Here is an 18,509-nt window from a genome sequence, read left to right on the forward strand (position 1 = left end):
AACAGACACAATGAGGCTGGTCTTTATTGGAGAGACAGTCCACTGTGCATTGTTCAGTTTAGGGTTTGTTTTTCTCTGGCCAGCAAGCGGGAGCCTCCCACTTTCCACGCAGTAGTAACACCCCTGGAGGCTGGCCTTCGCTGTCATGCTGTCCCACCCTGCAGGCTCTGCAGACCCAGCTAGTGCCGCTAACCTCGTGTGCCTGAGAAGATAGCTTCCCTTCCTTCTGCAGGCCACTGGCATGTGTGAGCCCTGCACAACCAGGGATTTGAAGCTGTCCTCATTGCAAATTTTCTGACTTGTGCCTTGGGCAAGAATGCAGGCTGATAAATGCAGGACAAGCAGTAGAAGCGTCAAAAAGGAGCTGGTGATCGAGTCTCCTCTGCAGTACAAGGATGCAGCTCAAGGAGAGGTAGAAGTGGAGAGTCCAGGCCCAGTGCTGGTAAGAGGGTCTTGTTTGGCTGTTAATGTGTGTGTGGAGCTTGGCATCTCTTGCCTCCATTTGACTTGAAAATGGACTATCTGTCTCCTTTGAACCTTCTTCTTTATCTGTCCCTGTAGATGAACTTATGTTCCACCTGATGAGGAAAGAAATGTTGACGTTTTGTGGCTGTGTGGTTTCCAGAAGGCATCTGTACAGAACAATTATGTTCTGTTCAAAATTATATCCCACCTAGCTGCAGAGGTTCTAAACATAAATCTTGCAAGGTGTATTTTAACTTCAGCTGTAGGGTGGAACAAAGGAAGATGTACTTTGCAAAATAACCCTTTTTTCTGCATTATTTATGATATTGAGTAAAGGAGGCAGGTGCCAGTGGAAGGTTTTAAGAAATGTGACTTGAAAGGACAAGTATTCTTTTTGGTTCATGTTATCCGGAGGTTTTCCTTGAACAGAGTAGAAAAGAATTTAACCTGTGAGCCAACTACAGAAAACTTTATATTCTTCATACCATTAGCTAAACTTGTGGCAGTTTGGACAAAAGTCAAGTGCTTTAGTAGACTTTGTAATGGAGGAATGTGAGAAATGGTTGTGTTGTTATCAATGAGTAGGTTGGCCTTCTCTCTTGGAATTTCTTCAGTACAATAAAGGCACATAATTTTTAAAGCAAGCTGCAGATGCAACCAACATACACTGCAAAGGGGACAATCGAGCCTTTCAAATGATCTGTTAAAGGGATTGTAAACTAATACTTAGTGGGTTTTTAATGTGTGGTTTTAGTTGCTGTTTCCATAAAATGCTTGGTTTCTAATTTACTTAATTTATAATTATTATCTGTAAGAATATGAGCTTAATTTTTCCATTAACAGCTTGATTTGGACTGCTTTGCTTAAGAGAGATTGCATTAGATTGTATTGCCCTCAAATTTCTGTTGCTAAGTTATGCTGAGAAAGTCAATAAAATAAGATAATTCTTTCTCACAGCAGCTTTTCAACTCAAGAGGTTTACATTTCTTTTTGTTCACTGTCATATACGATTTCAACATTATGTTCATTACCTTACATTCATTTCTGCTATCCTAATAGCTCACTTATCTATTGGGTTGCTTGGTCCATGGTCAAGTTGTATAGATTGAACTGCTTAACCCTCCCAGCTGATGTAGTGTGTACTTTGTTGGAGGAAGTCTTGTGGTTTTGGTTCCCTGGTGAATATTCTTAAGAATCTTTTGTCAGTGATTCTCCAGATGTGTAGAAATATGTGTCTAGAGTATTGACTACACTGTAGAGAACTGTCATGTGATTTCCAATCACATAGATGACTTAGAAATTGATTTAAGGGCTTAAAACAATTGCTGTGCTGGGCGCTGGTGGCTCACACCTATAATCCTAGCTACTCAGGAGGCTGAGATCTGAGGATGGTGGTTCAAAGCCAACCCGGGCAGGAAACTCCGTTAGATTCTTATCTCCAGTAAACCACTCAGAAAACCAGAAGTGGCACTGTGGCTCAAGTGGTAGTGTGCTAGCCTTGAGCTGAAGAGCTGAGGGACAGTGCCCAGGCCCAGAGTTCAAGCCCCACCACAGACAATTAAAAAATGCTACTTATGTTGCAATTATTTGTTAGGTCTGCTTTCATTCCATATTCCATACAGAGGTCCTTTTTTACTGCCATGGACAGGCTGCCTGGGCCGTAGAGCACCCTGAGGGGCAGCCCCACAGGCTTAGAGCATCTGTCAGTACCAGTCTGTCCAGCTCAATGCACCTGCAAAGGTGTGAGGGAGAGGAAAGCGATCTTTGATACTGCAAGATGCTTTTCTTATCTGCTTTGGTTCTCTCTTCCAGCCAGGTAAGCAAGATAAGACATACTGATCAGAAAGGAAAAGACAGGATATTTAATCAGGGTCCTCGCCCAGCAAAGAAGAATCCCACAGCTGCTGGGATTATAACTTGTTTCTCAGGATGATTTTTCCAAAGTTTACAGCCACAGCTATGAGATCTGTTCGTTAAGATGTTATCATTAGAATAATGTCAGTGGTCCTGGGGCGTGGTGAGAATCTCCAAAGCTATAATTTAGTAAATATACATAATGTACTTTATTCAGAGTAGGATTTTGAGACCAAGTTTTGCTGATTTTAGTTTTAGTGCTTAAACAGGTACCCTGTACATAGTTTCGAAAGGATAAGAATGATTAATTCTCATCATGAGAAATGTAAAAGAAATGTATTCATTACCTTACTTATGTACTTAGGTAACTGTTCATCACCTTTACAATAAATTTTAAAAAAGAAAGAAAGAAATGTAAGCCAGATGCTGGTAGCTGACACCTGTAATCCTAACTACTCAGGAGACTGAGATCTGAGGATCACAGTTACAAACCAGCCTAGGCAGAAAAATGTAGGACTCTAATCTTCAATTAAACACCAGAAAAGATGGAAGTGGAGCTGTATCTCAACTTGGAGAGAGGTAGCCTTGAGCAAAAAAGCTCAGGGACAGCAACCAGGCCCAGGATGTCACCAAAGGGGGAGGAGGGGAGAAGAAGGAGGAAATGTAAATAGAATTGAAGTAGAAAAAAGTGCCTTTTTCCTTATTCTCCAAAAGTGAATTTTCTCTGTATAATATCCTGCTTTCTCCTGTGACTATAAAAGCAGAGCTCTGTATATATGTACATGTATAATCTATTGTTGAAATATGAATAAGTAAAATAGATTCCCCATTAATTTCTGCCAGAACACATAAAACTCATACCTAGCTTCATATAATCATTTGTAATGGTTGTATAATATTCTACTTTATATCTATCATAATTTAATAGTCAATTTGTTAATGATGCTTTGCAATTATTTATAATTCCATAGTGAATACTGCAAGCCAGAAGTTGTATAAAGTTTCTGTTAGAAGTTTCCTCTTGTCTTTATTTTTGGCAATAATATATTTTTTCCTCTAGACAACAGTTAAGGTTTCCCTGAACAACCTCTGCTTGTTCACAGTTAGAAAAGTCAGTATTGGGTCTTTCCCTTCCCCTCCCTTTTCTCCTTCCACTCTTCCCTCTCACCCCCTTTCTTTCTCCTTTTCTTCTCCCTCTCCACTCCTACTTTCTTTTCTTAGAGAAGATCTCATTAGATAACTCAGACTGGACTGAGTGCTGGGATTGCAAGCATGCACTACCGTGTCCAGCCCAAAAGTCAGTGTTTTTAAGAGAAGTATGTGTTTAAACCTAAGGTTTCGGCAGTGCCAGGGTTCAGCTTACAGGCACCTGAGAAAGTGGGTTGTGTCCCCTGCATTGTATACCAAGTAGAGGAGGAAGTGCATGGTGAACCTTCCCCATTCCTGTCCAGGCTCACTGCCAAACCCTTTGAAAAATGACTTTTTCAGCTGTGGATGACTAAATAGAAATATTCAGGATATTCTTGATGTTAGTTACCCTGCTTCCATTTGAATACCTATTTCTGACCCCCAAACTCTATAAAGTAGTTCTTGGCAGTAATTTGTTCTAAATTGTTATTGTCCAGCCATTTAGAGGAAAAGGGTGTAGCCTCTGGAAAGAATGGTTGAGTTTGACATAATTTCTTGTAGCTCCTTGGTTGGGTTGTTTTTGTGAGTTGGGTAAGGCTGCAGCACAGGTCTTATTGTAGGAATTTGGAAGGCTGGAAGATAGGAAGGTAAAGGAATTGACTTTTCCCATGTAAGCTTTACTTACGGGTCCACACAGGTGGACTTCTGAAACTTTTCATTTTTAAAAGTAATCTTTTCAGGGATTTTTCATATTTTTATGCGATGTTTGAACGTTAAAATCTGAAATGGAGTTCTTTAATGTTTGAGTGAACACATGACTGCTGTAGCAAACCACTACATGTGCCAGATGTAGAGAGAATGAGAAAGGGCTTGGCTGCTAGTGGGACGAAGCTGCGTTGCTTGGGAACTGACTCATAAAGAGAGGGAAGACGACTAGAAGAGCCCCTGTCTCTAGAGTTCTGTTTACTCTAGAAAGAGCAGGCAAAACCCAAAGCACAAGCATATGTGTAATGATCATGTTGTTAATGCCCTGTAAGACTTGAGATTACTGTGGTTGAGTTAATTCTATTATGCTTAGAAAGCTGTTCAGCCCCATGGCCTTCCCTGTGTCTTAAAAAGTAATGATGTTATGTTGATGTTATGTAGTATGTAGTTTCTTTGTTTTCAAAATATTGGCAGGCTTGGGAAAGAAATTTCTGCAAGCATTGTGTCATGACAACATCATAGGCAACAAAATCAGGATGCTTTACTTCTTTAGAGCCATGAGCCTTCCCTAAATGTTGCTTGTTCCTCTGCTTTGTTTATTGATCAGTTTGTTAAGTGTGCCAGGCTCATTGGTTCTCACATTGGGAATCAAAGGCTTCCCTCTCCCCAAGTAGCAAGGCCTGTGTGAGGAAGGGGTTTACTCTTTAGATAGGCTTTCTTTCATATGACAGTTTTTAGGCACACAGAGTGTTATTCTCACAGTCCTTTCCAGGCAGATAACACATAAGTAGCTGCTTGGAGAAGACATGATGCTTTTGGATGTTTAGTACCTGCAGCAGATCCAGGAGGCCTTGCAGAAGGCATGCAGAGTCCTGAGCACCCCGAGGACACTGGATGAGCGAGTCTCCTGCTGCACACCTGTTTTGTGTAGTGTTCATGGGAAAGAATCTTTGTGAAGGACATGCTTCCATAGTGTGGGAATGAATCTAGTAATGGTACCAGCTTGCCACGCTGCCCAGAGGAAGATCCTTCCACAGCTGGGTGCCGCTTCCTAACACCAGGTCACTCTTGCCTTCCAGGATTCTTGCTTGCATAAAAATCTAAAACTTGCTTCATTTTTTTCTTATATTCTGTCATCAGTGTGCAGTCAGAATGCCTGGTCACTGTTTTTTGGCAAGGTAGTCAGTTGATTTTTATTTTGGTGCAGTAATAATAAAAAAAACACTTGGCCCTTGTTCCATGCCATGTATCATTTGATGCTTGTTAAATTCATTCTTTCAATGAACTCACACAGTTGTGCAGGTCAAGTGGCTATCCTTTTTCCTTTTCCCACAGATGCGGAACTGAACACAGAGGTTGGGTAATTTGCTCAAAGTTGCACATTTAGCAAGTGGCAGAGCCTGAATTGTTATCTTATGGTCAAGTCTAATACCTTAGCTAGACAGATGCATTTTTTTTAACAAAAGTGAATAATAGGGCTGGTTATGATGATACATGTAAATTCCAGCTATTCAAGAGCAGAGATCAGGAGGACTGCAGTTTGAAAGCAGCCCAGACAAAAAAAGTTAGCAAGACCTCATTTTAACCAACAAGCTAGTTATAGTGATTCATGTCTATAATCCCAGTTATGCAGAAGGTACATGAAAGAGGATCATAATCTGAGGCTGGTCTTGCACAAAAAGCAGGAGATCCTGTCTAACAAATAAAGCAGCAAGGCATAGTGAATCATGCCTGTAATCCTAGCTATGAGGAGACTGAAATCAAGTGGATAGAGTTTGAGGCCAACATAGACTAAAATATTTGCAAGATTCCATCTCAGCAGAAAAAGCTAGGCATGGTATGTCACACCTGTCATCCTAGGTATAGCTGAAAGCATAAGTAGAAGCCTGTGGTCTAGGCCAGCTAGAGCACAAAGCAAGACTCTTATCTCAAAAACAGAAACGTCTATGGCTATAGCTCAAGTAGTAGAATGCCTGCCTAGCAAGTATGAAGCCCTAAGTTCAAACCCCAGTTACCACACTCACTCCATAAACAGGAATATGTTCATTTGGATTTGATATTGGCAATGAAATGATGAATAAGAGAAATAAAAACACTGTCCTTAAAAAACGTATTTAAAAGTTTTTAGAGAAAAACTAATTTATCAGAAATAGCACAACCATGGTTGAATCATACAGGCAGATAAAGGGATGGTGGTTAGGCCTAAAGAGGTAGAACAGACATAGGAATGAAATAGTCATATGGAGTCACTTTATATGACATTTGTCATTTTCCCAGAGAGCTCCATTGAATGAATAGCTGAGATCTAGAGCCATGTTTTCCTCTGTAGATTTCTTTTTCACTAACTCACAGGCAGAGCCACTTGTGAAATGTGTATACCCTTATTAGCAAAACAGGCATCATGGTCTCTGCAGTGGTTGGAAGAGAGTGCGATTTCCTTCAAGGTGGCAGATTTGCTTTCTCAAACTCTGGATGGTCCCCTGCCACCTCCACTGAGAAGCATGTGGTAGGCCATTTTGCTTTGTCCCCTTGGTTCAAGCTCTGTGTTGCTGCGTTGTATTGTTGATCACAGAATAGCCTAGGATGGAGTTTGGGAACCTGGAGTTTCAGGCTTGGCTTGTTCAAATTTGTTTGGGTTATGGGTGGTTGGAGTTGCAAATTAGGATATTACATTAAGAACAGTGAATGTTGGCCACTTGGAAATGGATAAAAGAGAAGCAAGAATTTGGACCAAGAGGCAGAAGTTATAAGAAACTTTAGCTTGAGCCTAAATCTAGCATATAGCCTGTGAGAATAATTTTAGAACCAAGAACACTTGGAAATTATGGTTTCTCTCCAACTTTCTACTAGTCTGAAATAGCCTGTAATGGGCTGCATGGAGTTGGAAATCTCTCGGAGAGTGACATCTTGAGAATTTTCAGTTTCCTTTTCAGTTTCTTTGTGCCACATACCTGCCAGTGAAGCTCTGAGGGTCCTGCCAGCTACCCAAGCAGGAGTGGTCCTGTAATTCTGTTTTACAATTTATTTGCTAGAGAGAAAGGCAGCAGTGAGTGATGCCAGGAGCCCAGCATGCCCCCTCAGGTGACCCACTTGTCATTTCTTTCTTTCTTTCTTTTTTTCCTCCCTTCCCTTCCCTTCCCTTCCCTTCCCTTCCCTTCCCCTCCCCCTCTCTTTCTTTCTTTCTTTCTTTCTTTCTTTCTTTCTTTCTTTCTTTCTTTCTTTCTTTCTTTCTTTCTTTCTTTCTTTCTTTCTTTCTTTCTTTCTTTCTTTCTTTCTTTCTTTCTTTCCCTCCTCTCCTTCTCTCCTTCCTTCCTCCCTCCCGCCTTCCCTCCCTCCCTTCCTTCCTTCTTCCCTTCCTTTTTCTTTTTTCCTTTTTTTCTCTTTTTGTTTATTTTTTCTTTCAGTGCCATTACTGAGCAGCTACAGCTCTGTTTCTGGCTTTTTGGTGGTTGATTGTAGATATTATTCTCATAGACTGTCGGCCTGGGCTGGATGTGAATCCTGATCCTCAAATATCAACCTCCTGAGTAGCTAGAACTATAGGCATGAGCCAACAGTGCCTGGCCTCCCCTACTCTTTCTTACCCCCACCCCCCATACTTCCTGTCACTCTCCTTTTCCTTTTCCTTTGTCACCTTTGCAGGTTTATTACCAATATCCAAATGTGTTGGATTGCTAAAAAGCCAAAAGTGATATAACTAGGTGAGTAGATTTTCTAGACTTGTGTATATTATGGGTGCTGTCCCCCTTAACAGTCTGCTTCTGTTGAAGTGTCAGCTGACACATTGTGGAAGTACCTGAGTATAGAATTAGACTCAAAAGTCAGATTCTTTTCTGTATCTCTGAGCCAGCACCTCTTCCCTCTGTCCTCCCCACTGCTTCCAGGAAAATATGCCTGAGACCCGATATCATATCTGGGGTCAGCAGCCTCTTGGCTTGTACTGTTGTGCCCATTTTACCACAACTTTGCAGTGAGTGGATCATAGCTGGCACAGGTGGTAGAGGTGTACCAAGATACAGGGGAAGAAAACAGCGCTTTTTAGGAGACATGTCGTACAGAAGTGGGGGCCTCCCAAATGTGCCAAGTTGAACCTCATGACCAAGTTAAAGTAAAAGAAAATAGGTATAATTCATTTTAATTATGTAATTTTAAACTATTGTTTCCAAAGTATAACTGTCTTTTAAAAAAAGTATATCAAAGTATCTTACACTCTTTTAGTCATACTAGGTTGTCATTTGGCCTCTAGCACATCTGAATTCAGAATAGCCATAGTTAAAGTGCTAAGTGCTCAGTAGTCACATGTGGCTATTGACTACCTCAACTGCACAGTGCAGGACTATAAATTTACACATTTTGTAGCTTTAAAACCTCAAAATAGGAAGTTGTCATGGGAGGTGAGTCATTGGATGAGGTAAGGCGCTTGTGAATCTGTAGGAATAACAAATGTTTGATTTTAGGATAAAGCTAGGTTCTTCTTGCAGAGACTGTACTGTGAAATAGTTGGTTATAATGTAAACTGCATGCTACCTAGGGGCATCAATGTGTTTCAGAGATGTCAAACCTGTTTCTTTGTGGGAGATTCAGTATTTTGGAATAAGATTTTTTTAATGCCTTTTCTTTTGGTGCCAGTTCTGGGGGATTTGAAATCAGGGCCTGGGCTGTGTCCTGGAGCCTTTATGCTCAAGGCTGAGACACTATCACTTGAACCACAATTCTACTTCTTGTTTTTTGGTGGTTGATTGGAGGTAACACTCTCACAGACTTCTTGCCTAGGTTAGCCTCTAATCACAATTCTCAGATCTCAGTCTCCTGAATAGCCAAGATTATAGGCATGAACTACCTGTACCTGCCTGAATCTTTAAAAAATATTCTTGTAGCGGGAGAAGAGTGTCATTTAAGCGGTGTCTTTGCCTTCAGTCTCTACCATGGTGAGATTGTGAAGCCCTGCAAGCTCAAAGGTAGGCAGAAAGCCCAGCAAGCTTTGTTGTCTCTGGTGGTATGGCCATGTAGGCTTCCCCATGTAGAGGAGGAGGAGGAGCTGAGGCATTGGTTAGGTGGTGTTATGCTCTTGTTCTTGTGTGATAGGGAAGGACCTGCACTTGAAGTCAGGAGAGGCCAGGTCACCATCTATATGATCCTCACTAAATCATCGACATCTTCTACCTTTACTGTCATCATCTGAGAGATGATAATGCCACCATGCAGAATTTTGAGCGCTTTAATGAAATAAGATGTATGTAGCCAAGAAATTTATGTCCTAGGGACTGTAAGTCCACTGAATCTGACTTCTACATAACTACATGTGATCCTCCCACAGCCTCTGTCTGGTAGATTGTGACCTGGTACCTACCAGACATGATATATTGGGACTCTTCAATAACTGAGAATGAGAATAGAAACAACTGCCAGGATGAGAATAGAAATCACTACTTTTGTTAAATTATAATTTACCTTATTGCTATTATAGAGGTAATATACAGAGGGATTACAATTACGAGTCAGGTAATGAGTACATTTCCATTTTTACAGTGTCTTCTGTTCTCTCATTCTTTCCTAGTCCCTCCCTCCTGACTTCACCCATGAGTTGTATAGTTCACTTCATCAGTGTCCAGTGAACTCCACTGCTGCACTTTTTCACCCTTTTTCCCTCGAGTTCCCCTCCTCCTAAAATTATATATATGAATATTCCATACACAAAGAAAAGAAGACCGAATCATCACAAAATAAAAATTAAGAAAAAAGGAGAGGTTTCTTGTTTCTATATCTTGGAGTTTATTTCAATAAAAATATATATTATTTTATATAGATAGATATAAAGAGGCTCATAGGCATTGCACCTTTGTGGTTCTCTCCTGAATGTCCTCTTTTGGTCTCACTGTGTGAGAAATCACTACTTTTACAGAGGCAGACAGGAGCACTTTGAGGTTCCAAGTAACTTGTACCAAAGGCCACATTGCCAATAAACACTAACACCAAAAATTAAAAAAAATTTTTTCATATGACATTCTCAAATATGCTTACTGAAGGCACCATAGAGTTTGTTGAAACAGTGCCAGACTTCACCTCAGACCTGCTGTTGGGGAAATCTGGGGCAACTTTCTTGGTACAGAAAGTGCTGTGGGTCTGGGACTGAGCCTTGGGACCCATTTCACTGGTACAGTGAACCCCATATACCATATCCAACTATAGTCAACACTTAGGCGACAAGAATTTAAATTCTGACTCCTGACACCTGCCATAACTAGTCTCTATTGTCTTTCTGTCTGTAAGTCTGAAGAAACTCTTACTAGACCCTTGTATGTGTTCATGAACATTCCATCTCCCATGCTGATAGCTCAAAATAAGTAGCTTAAATTATTTTGAAATCTGACTAAAACTTGCTTTTAAGAGCCTTTTAATTACTTAACCTCTTTTATTTCAGAGTTTCAAAAATAGCTTTCATTGGCCTAGGAAGAATTAAGAATTTCAGGGCATAATACTTTAATAAAAAGGAGTCTAGAAAAGTCTGTAGTATGCATTTATGATAAAATTACTTATAAAGCTCCATGATGGATCTTTTTCTTTTATTGCTTTCATTATTTTTTGCCTGTAGAAAACGGTAGGCAGCATCAGAGAGCTGGAGAGTGTGTGTGAGAGACAAGCAGGTGTACCTCAGACACTATCTCTCTTCTCTCCATGGTCTCCTTACACTGTTCTTTGGCAAGTTTTGTCCAGTGCCCTGTATCAGAAAAGAAAGATGTTTTAAGCACTGTATTTACAAGAGAGCTGTTCCCATTCCTATCAGTGCCCTCATGTGACTTCAAGGGCAAGAGGCATGAAGGAAGTCCCTAAATTCCTATCTTGTCTTCCTCTCCTCATTAATATTCCTAGCAACACTGAGTTCCCCACTGAGCACAGCTAACCAAATGGAGCAGTTCCATGAGGCTTAGTTAATTGATGTTACTATTATCATCATCTTTATTATTTCCTCATTGTCTTCTTTTTTGGGGGGGGGTCCGGTTGTGGGGCCTGAACTCTGGGCCTGGGCGCTGTCCTTCAGCTCAAGACTAGTGCTCTACCACTTGAGCCACAGCGCCACTTCCGGCCTTTTTCATTTTGCTTATGTGGTGCTGAGGAATCGAACCCAGGGCCTCAGGCATGCAAGGCAAGCTCTCTACCACTGAGCCATCTTCCCAGCCCCTTCCTCATTGTCTTCTGTGATCTTCTTCTTCCAGATACTCTTTATTAGACAAGCTTCTCTTTAGTCTTTAGTTTTGTAAATATTAATAAGTACAATAATTATATTGGAAAGCCATGATTGATTATAAAAATGATATATACATATCCCAGACTCTTTTCCTTCTGACAAGTTGATTGATTTTGAAGTGGCCAAGTTTACTTCATATAGACATGTCTTATTAATACAGTTTTCTAATTTGACTGGGTTTTATTATTGTTGTTTTTGTTTTTCTTATTTTTGTGTGGGTCTTGGGGCTCGATCTCTGGGCCTGGATACTATCCCTCAGCTTTTATAGTCAAGGCTAGCACTCTACCACTTGATCTACAGATCCACTTCTGGCTTTTTTGGTAGTTAATTATAGATAAGAGTGTTGCAGGCTTTATAGTCCATGCTAGCTTTAAACTGCAATCCTCAGATCACAGCCTCCTAAGTATTAGGATTACAGGCATGAGCTACTGACACCAAGCTTTGACTTTTTTTTAAAGAGGGAAATTCAACCACATATTAGTGTTTTTAATATTAAAAAAAGTGAATTAAAAAGTGTATCACCAGCAGTCATGTGTTCCTTTTCCCCACGTATTTACTGAGCTGGTTCATGTGCACAGTGCCAGGTCTTGGAGAACGCAAGATAAAATGATTCAGCCTCTTCCCTCAGAGGGCTCACAGTGAGTGGAAAGACATGTATGAAGAAAATAAGAGTGAGTGACAGCAGGCAAGGCCCTGGAGTGGCATCTGACCCACTAGAACAAATCTGCTCCCAGCTTGATTATAAGATCCATTGTAAGATCCATGATCTTATAATAATAATAAAATAAAAATAATAAAAAGTCTGCTCTGGGAAAAAAAGTCTGCAGTGGGAAATCTATTTAGATGTCTGAGAGTTTGGTGCTCTTATATATTCTTCTGAAGTCTGCAAATCAGTAACTTTTTGCTTTAATGTTCAGGCTTGCGCTTAATTCAAAACCAAAACTTAGAAAAGTTCTCATTTTCCTCCTACGTTTATATATCTATTTCCAGTGACAGTGTAAAAATTAAAATATAGGCCCTGCTTTTTGGTAGGGGTAGAGCTAGGGAGAGCCTGGATAGGGTTCAGGAGACTCTGAGGCCCTAGAGCGGTCCCTTCCCTCCCAGGCTCCTGAGTTTCTGGATCTATAAAACGAGAACTACACAGATGACCTCAGGTTCAGATGTTTGTGCAGCTTGTAGTGCTAATATTAGCAAACCTCCTGCACATTAAGAAAAAAAAGTGTGCATCTGAACAGCTTCTCAATCATTTCCCTATACACACTAAGGAGCAGTCTGGAGAAGAACCTTATTACTGATGAGAATGAGATCATATATTGATTATTTTATCTTTTTTTTTCTTTTGAGAGCAAGTCTCACAGTATTACCCAGATTGACCTTGAAGTCATCATTCTCCTGCTTCAGCCTTTTGAATGTTGTACTTAAAGGCAATGTCCCTCCCCCCACAGTAGTCCTGTTTTTGTGACCTTGTCTAAGGGTAAAAGAACACATTTATTATTGTTTTTCTCTGGCTGAAGGAAGGTGTGGGACCTAGTTGTACATCTCAATCCCCGTGGTCCTCTCCTCATTTTTCTGGCTTCTTCAGTGCCCTTCGCACCATGGCCCTCCTGGCCTTATCTTTTCCTATAGGCTGGAGTCTTAGGATGGGGCCAAAGGAGAGCTAACCATTGGCATTCCCTCATATGAGTACCCTTCAAGTATTCACGCATATTTTAGAGGAGAAATTGAGGGCTACATGCATGAAGATGGAACAAGAACCCCTCATGAGGAGCTGTTCTTCTCAGAACCATTCATTCAGAGGAACCAATGCCCTGTGGTTGAAAATCACTGTTCCCCAAACACGTTTATTTAAAGTCCCACAGTTCACCAGAGGCAGCAGTCATGTGGAATATACAGTGTCCTTTAAGAAAGTTGTCTTCATACGCTGAGTTTTCTCATCACATTGGATTTCCAGAGTTCTGAAACTCCCAGAGACTAATGCTTTCCATGTTGGCCTACTGTCACTTTGACCTGTCTATAGCTCTGACCCACTTACCAACTCCTTGCTTCCTAAACTCACACTCAAGGAGGACCCTGCTCTTAGTGAATCTGTTAGAACTGGAGTTTCAGTGTACCTTCCAAAGTCTTAGGAGACTCCACCAATTGCGTTCGTATCCATCCTTTTGTATTTTTAACTCCTCCATTCTGTCTATATAAGTTTCAGTCACATCTATTAGCATGTTCCCTTGAGTTTCCTATTCCTCTGCAGGAAGTCCTCAGTCCACCCCGAGTCCTGGTTGATTTGTCCTGTTGCTGTGGCCTCCTTTAGGAAGTCCCATGTTGTCAGGCTCCCCCATTCATCTTACAGTTCATGACTGCAGGCCACACCATGCCAGGTACCGTTCCAGATGCTGGAGAAGGCAGTGAATCAAACAGATGTCTTTCCCCTCATGGATCTTACAATCAAGCTGGGAGCAGATTTTTTCTAGAGGGTCAGATGCCACTCCTGGGCCCTGCCTGCTATCACTCATTCTGCTTTTCTTATACATGTTTTCCCGCTCACTCTGAGCCCTCTGAGGGCATCAGTCTCTGGGAGTTTCAGAACTCTGGAAATCCAATGTGATGAGAAAACTCAGCGTATGAAGACAACTTTCTTAAAGGACACTGTATATTCCACATGACTGCTGCCTCTGGTGAACTGTGGGACTTTAAATAAATGTGCTTGGAAAACAGTGATTTTCAACCACAGGGCCTTGGTTCCTCCAAGATCTGGCACTGTGCACATGAAACCAACTCAGTAAATATGTGGAGGAAAGAAACACATGACTGCTGGTGACATTCGTGCATAGGATAGAAGGCAGCTGTGAAGTTTTTCTGCTCACCCTAGTTACAGGAGAATAAGAATTCTTCCTTCAAATCCAGCAACTTCAAGAAGTTCTTGGTGGGAGTTTGTGGTCAATTGTGAAAGGTTTGTGAGGTCCACACTTAAAAGAAGTTATTTTCAGACCCCTCCTTTACCTTGACGCCTTTCATGTCCCCATCCACATTGAGGAGTACTTTGAAAATAGACCATATTAAATGAAGAATTTTTGAAAATGTATTTTATTTACATTTTTATCTTTAAGTAGTTGTTCAAAGAGTTTCATTTCAGTCTACTGATTTATGAGTACAATGATCAATGTCACCTCTTTCAGCATTCTTCACCATCTTTCCCAAGCCCACCCATTCCTTCAAGTTAGTTCCATTTTCATGAAGAATTTTTGTCTCAGCCTATCCAATAGCCTTTATTGTCATGTAGAGAAATAAGGAAGTCCTAAATTCTTTATAAGCAGGAAAGATGAATTTCTCATTTCTTAAAATAGAATCCTCCAAGAGTTGCCATTTCCTTAGTTTGCTATTTCAAGAAGTGGTGTTTAGGATTTCAGCTTGAGTTAGCATTCAATAACCAAGAAACAAAGACAATAACTGTCTAGAAAGTTCACAGGAGGCCCTCATGGCTGAGGGAAGTACACTAAGATTGCTCTGTCTTCCTTTGAGCTTAGTTCTTCCCATGGTTTTCAAAGCCTTGTACGTGTTTGGCCAAAATTGAACTGATTTTTGTGAGTCAGTGCTAAGTCTATTGCATTCCAGGAGAATCTCATTTTCCTGTGTTGAGAAGCTTTCCTGCCTCCAATTGCCTTTCTATCTGGAATTTCATTTTGCATGAATGTGGGCTGTTGTGGAGAGAGGGGTTTGGAATGCTTAGAAGAGCAGCCAATGGTAGAGATACCAGTGGGCATCATGTACTTTGGCATCCTAGAGAGTAGTAGGGGAGTGCGAACTCTAAAGGTTTCTACATAGACAGCTGCTGTGCTTACTAGGTCAGGGTTCTGTGTCATGATATCTGTGGCTGGCCTGTGCCCATGCTGTCCTTCTTCCAGCCATTCTGATCACGTGACCCGTGCTCCAGGCCATTTGTGTGGGTTACCTTATTGGAAGCTGAGGTTTGATCTTTTGTGAGGAAACCATCTGTGTGCCCTGGGCCTTTCCAACTTTGGCTTTGCTTGCTTCCATCTTTCCATAATTCTTGAGAGCAGTGTCCCTGGGGTCTTGCCACCTTATCTCTTTCTGCTTTTGTGGCACTGGCTTAATGGAAGTGGATCTGAAGGGCTTCTCTGTATCCCTTGACCTGCACCTGGCAATTGTCATTCATCTCAATCCTTCCTGACACAAACTGCATCAGTCCTCAGTCCAGCTTACAGTGTAAGCATCTGTTTATGTTTTCTTTGGGCTTAATCTCTGAATATCAGTGTCATCTCTAATATAGTTTTCTCTGTGTTAGGGCCTTTTGGTGGTAGTGGTTGTTGTTTTTTCTTTCTTGGTTTATATTCCTGCCATTGTTGTCTGTTTTGTTTTATATGTGCCCAGACAGTAGAAGAAACCTTTTGTAAAGACTTTGGTATGATTAAGTATATGTGAAGCATTAAAAAAAATCAAAGAAAAAACCTGTCAGGCACACAACATGTTAATGATAATAAGCTAATTTAGTCTGTGACTACATTTAGGCATTGACTTTATGTATAGTAACTCAGCTGACCTAACAACAGTCCCTGGTGACAATGAGGCTCAGCTCCCCTAATCTCTGTTTGTCTAACAGAGAGACTAAGCACACAGAATTTTAGAATCCTTCTGTAAGAAAAGTTATGCAGAATTTTAAAAATCAAATAAGATATCAGAGTGAATATTTAGATTTTGAAAAGAAATATCAATATTACATTGTGTATGTGTGTGTGTGTGTGCGCGCGCGCTACTGGGCCTCATGCTTGTTAGGCTGGTACTCTAGTACTTGAGTCATACCCTCTAGCCCTGTTTGCTTTATTTATTTTTCACATAGAGGTTCATGTTTTTACCTAGCAAGATCTGATCTGGACCACAATCTTATTTATATCTTCCAAGTAGCTAAAATGACAGGCATGCGCCATCATGTGTGGCTTCTTGGTTGAGAGGCTTTTGATTTTGCTCAGGCTGGCCTCAAAACAGGATTCTCTCAATATCTCTTGAATAGGTAGTGTGAGTTAACCCAAGCTCTAAACATTAACAAACAACACATTTTATCAATGAACTTCTGGACTCATGTCTATGATGCTTCCTTCCTATTATTTGGGGTGGAGCATCATGTTCTTTTGTGAATGTATGTACACATGTTTCAACATTTTGTTTTCAAGTGACCTTGAAAGAGAGAGCTCTCGAGAGAGAGAGAGCTAAGGTCAGAGGCAGTGGGCTTCCAGGTGCCATCACCTATCACACAGGCAGTGTGGTGCCCTGTATGTGCCAGGAACCCATTGCTGCAGGTGCAGTAGCTGTGAGAGGAGGTAGGTGTGAGGCAGAACTGTGGGTTCATGTCACTGTACACCACTGCCTTGTTTGATATTCTTTATCACATCTTCATTTAATGTGATTTTGTAGTATCATTTTTAAAATTACACAGACAGATCAGTCTTTCCTTGGCATGATTAATCATGATTTGTATGGTGTTGCTGAGATTTGAGAAGAGTTTCTTCTAGCTTTGCAACATTTGATAGCAGCATAGGGATTTTCTTTAAAAGAAAAGCAGAAATTTGCAGATCAAAGACAGTCATGGTATAGCTGCCGCTGGCACATCCGTATCATCATATTTTGAATTCTAATACGTCACCAGTTTTCATGAAAATATTCCAGGATGCTGTTCTTCTCTAAACAGAATGGACAATGGCAAATTTAAGTCTGCAACATTCAGAAAATGTTTTGTGGCTTATTATTGCTTGTATAATGTGCGAAGAATGTAACTTGAACACACAAGTCCCTATCTTTGAACATTTGTTTCTCAGGCTTCTTTGAAATCAGAAAGGAAGAAGACTATGGGACTTTCCATTCATAAAAGGTCTACAACAGAAGTTCTGAAAGCAGGATCCTGGGCCCAGCTGCTTCAAGTGCACCTGGGAACTTGTTAGGAATGCAAATTCATAATTCATGAGGCCTCACCCCAGAGTTGAATCAGCAACTCAAAGAACAGTACCAGCAAAAGAAAAAATTATTGTTATTATATTGGTGAAACATTATTAACTAGTATGGAAGTAAAGATAACTCTAAAACTTAGGTCAACAAACTTCCATTGTGCCAACCCTGGCTGTTGTCCATTTTTTGTAAATAAAAATTTGTTGTAACACTTCCATTTGTTTACTTAATCCCTCTGGCTGCCTTTCCACCACTGTCAGGGTTTACTAGTTTTGACAGAATCCAAAAGGGCAACAAAGCCCAGAATATTTATTTTCTGGATCTTTATGCAAACAGTTTGCTGATGCCTGCCAGGTGATGTTAGAAGCAGAGTAGAAGATTGTCCTTCTTGGAAAACCCTCCTCTCTACCACAGACTAAGGTTCAGGCCTACTTGGGAGAGTGTGCTCATGACCTGAGAGATTGTGGTAAACTGGAAGGCTGGAGGTAGTGGGCAGGCAATCACCCACTGGTCACTCCAGGGGTGCACCACTGGGCAGGAGGAAGTATTTGTTAGTTGCTTGGGGTGCCTACTACAGCTTCTTGGGGGTGTATATATTCCTGGGTCATTAACAGAAGACTCCCTGGCTGCTATGTTGTAGAAGCAAGGGAAAGCCGGACAAAAATTCAAACTAGAAAAAAATTAGGACTAAAGGAAAGTACTTTTCTACCAATGTTCTTCTAGCACCTTCTATTAAGGAGGCCTGTTGTCTTCTGACAAAGAATCTGAAGGGACTTGAATCTTCCCTGGAGGGGTTAAGCTACTAATCTTCTGAAGGAGTGGGGACAGAAGTTCCTGCGTGAAGATGCCCCTAGTTCAGCCCCAGCCCATGCCCATGGCCTGGGCGGCCATGGAGCAGTCACTGGCTTGTGGCCATGTGGTAGACTCTGTGAGCCCCCTCAGAGCGTGGCGTCTGTGCCAGTCTGTGACATTTGCCCATCTGACCCCTTTGTATTGGAATTTTAGAAAGCCATATGAACATTTGGGTTTATTAGGAATGTAGGAATGGTTCTTTTTTTGGGGGGGGGGTCTGGTCATGGGGCCTGAACTCTGGGCTGGGCGCTGTCCCTCAGCTCTTCAGCTCAAGGCTAGCGCTCTACCACTTGAGCCACAGCGCCACTTC

The 18,509-nt window shown here is 41.1% G+C and overlaps 1 protein-coding gene across 1 annotated transcript in view; it reads left to right on the forward strand.

Annotated features, from left to right (window-relative positions):
- The first annotated feature begins 259 nt into the window (after window positions 1-259).
- Window positions 260-18,509, forward strand: part of Dock9 (dedicator of cytokinesis 9) — a 171,917-nt gene continuing 153,667 nt past the window's right edge. The window contains exons 1-3 of the mRNA XM_013022962.1: window positions 260-442; window positions 13,743-13,866; window positions 16,579-16,725. Coding sequence (XP_012878416.1) covers window positions 317-442; window positions 13,743-13,866; window positions 16,579-16,725 — 397 coding nt within the window. The 5' untranslated portion in view covers window positions 260-316. The remainder of the gene's footprint in view (window positions 443-13,742; window positions 13,867-16,578; window positions 16,726-18,509) is intronic.

This window comes from Dipodomys ordii, unplaced genomic scaffold (genome assembly GCF_000151885.1).
Source record: "Dipodomys ordii isolate 6190 unplaced genomic scaffold, Dord_2.0 Scaffold65, whole genome shotgun sequence".
NCBI classification, from domain to species: Eukaryota; Metazoa; Chordata; class Mammalia; order Rodentia; family Heteromyidae; genus Dipodomys; species Dipodomys ordii.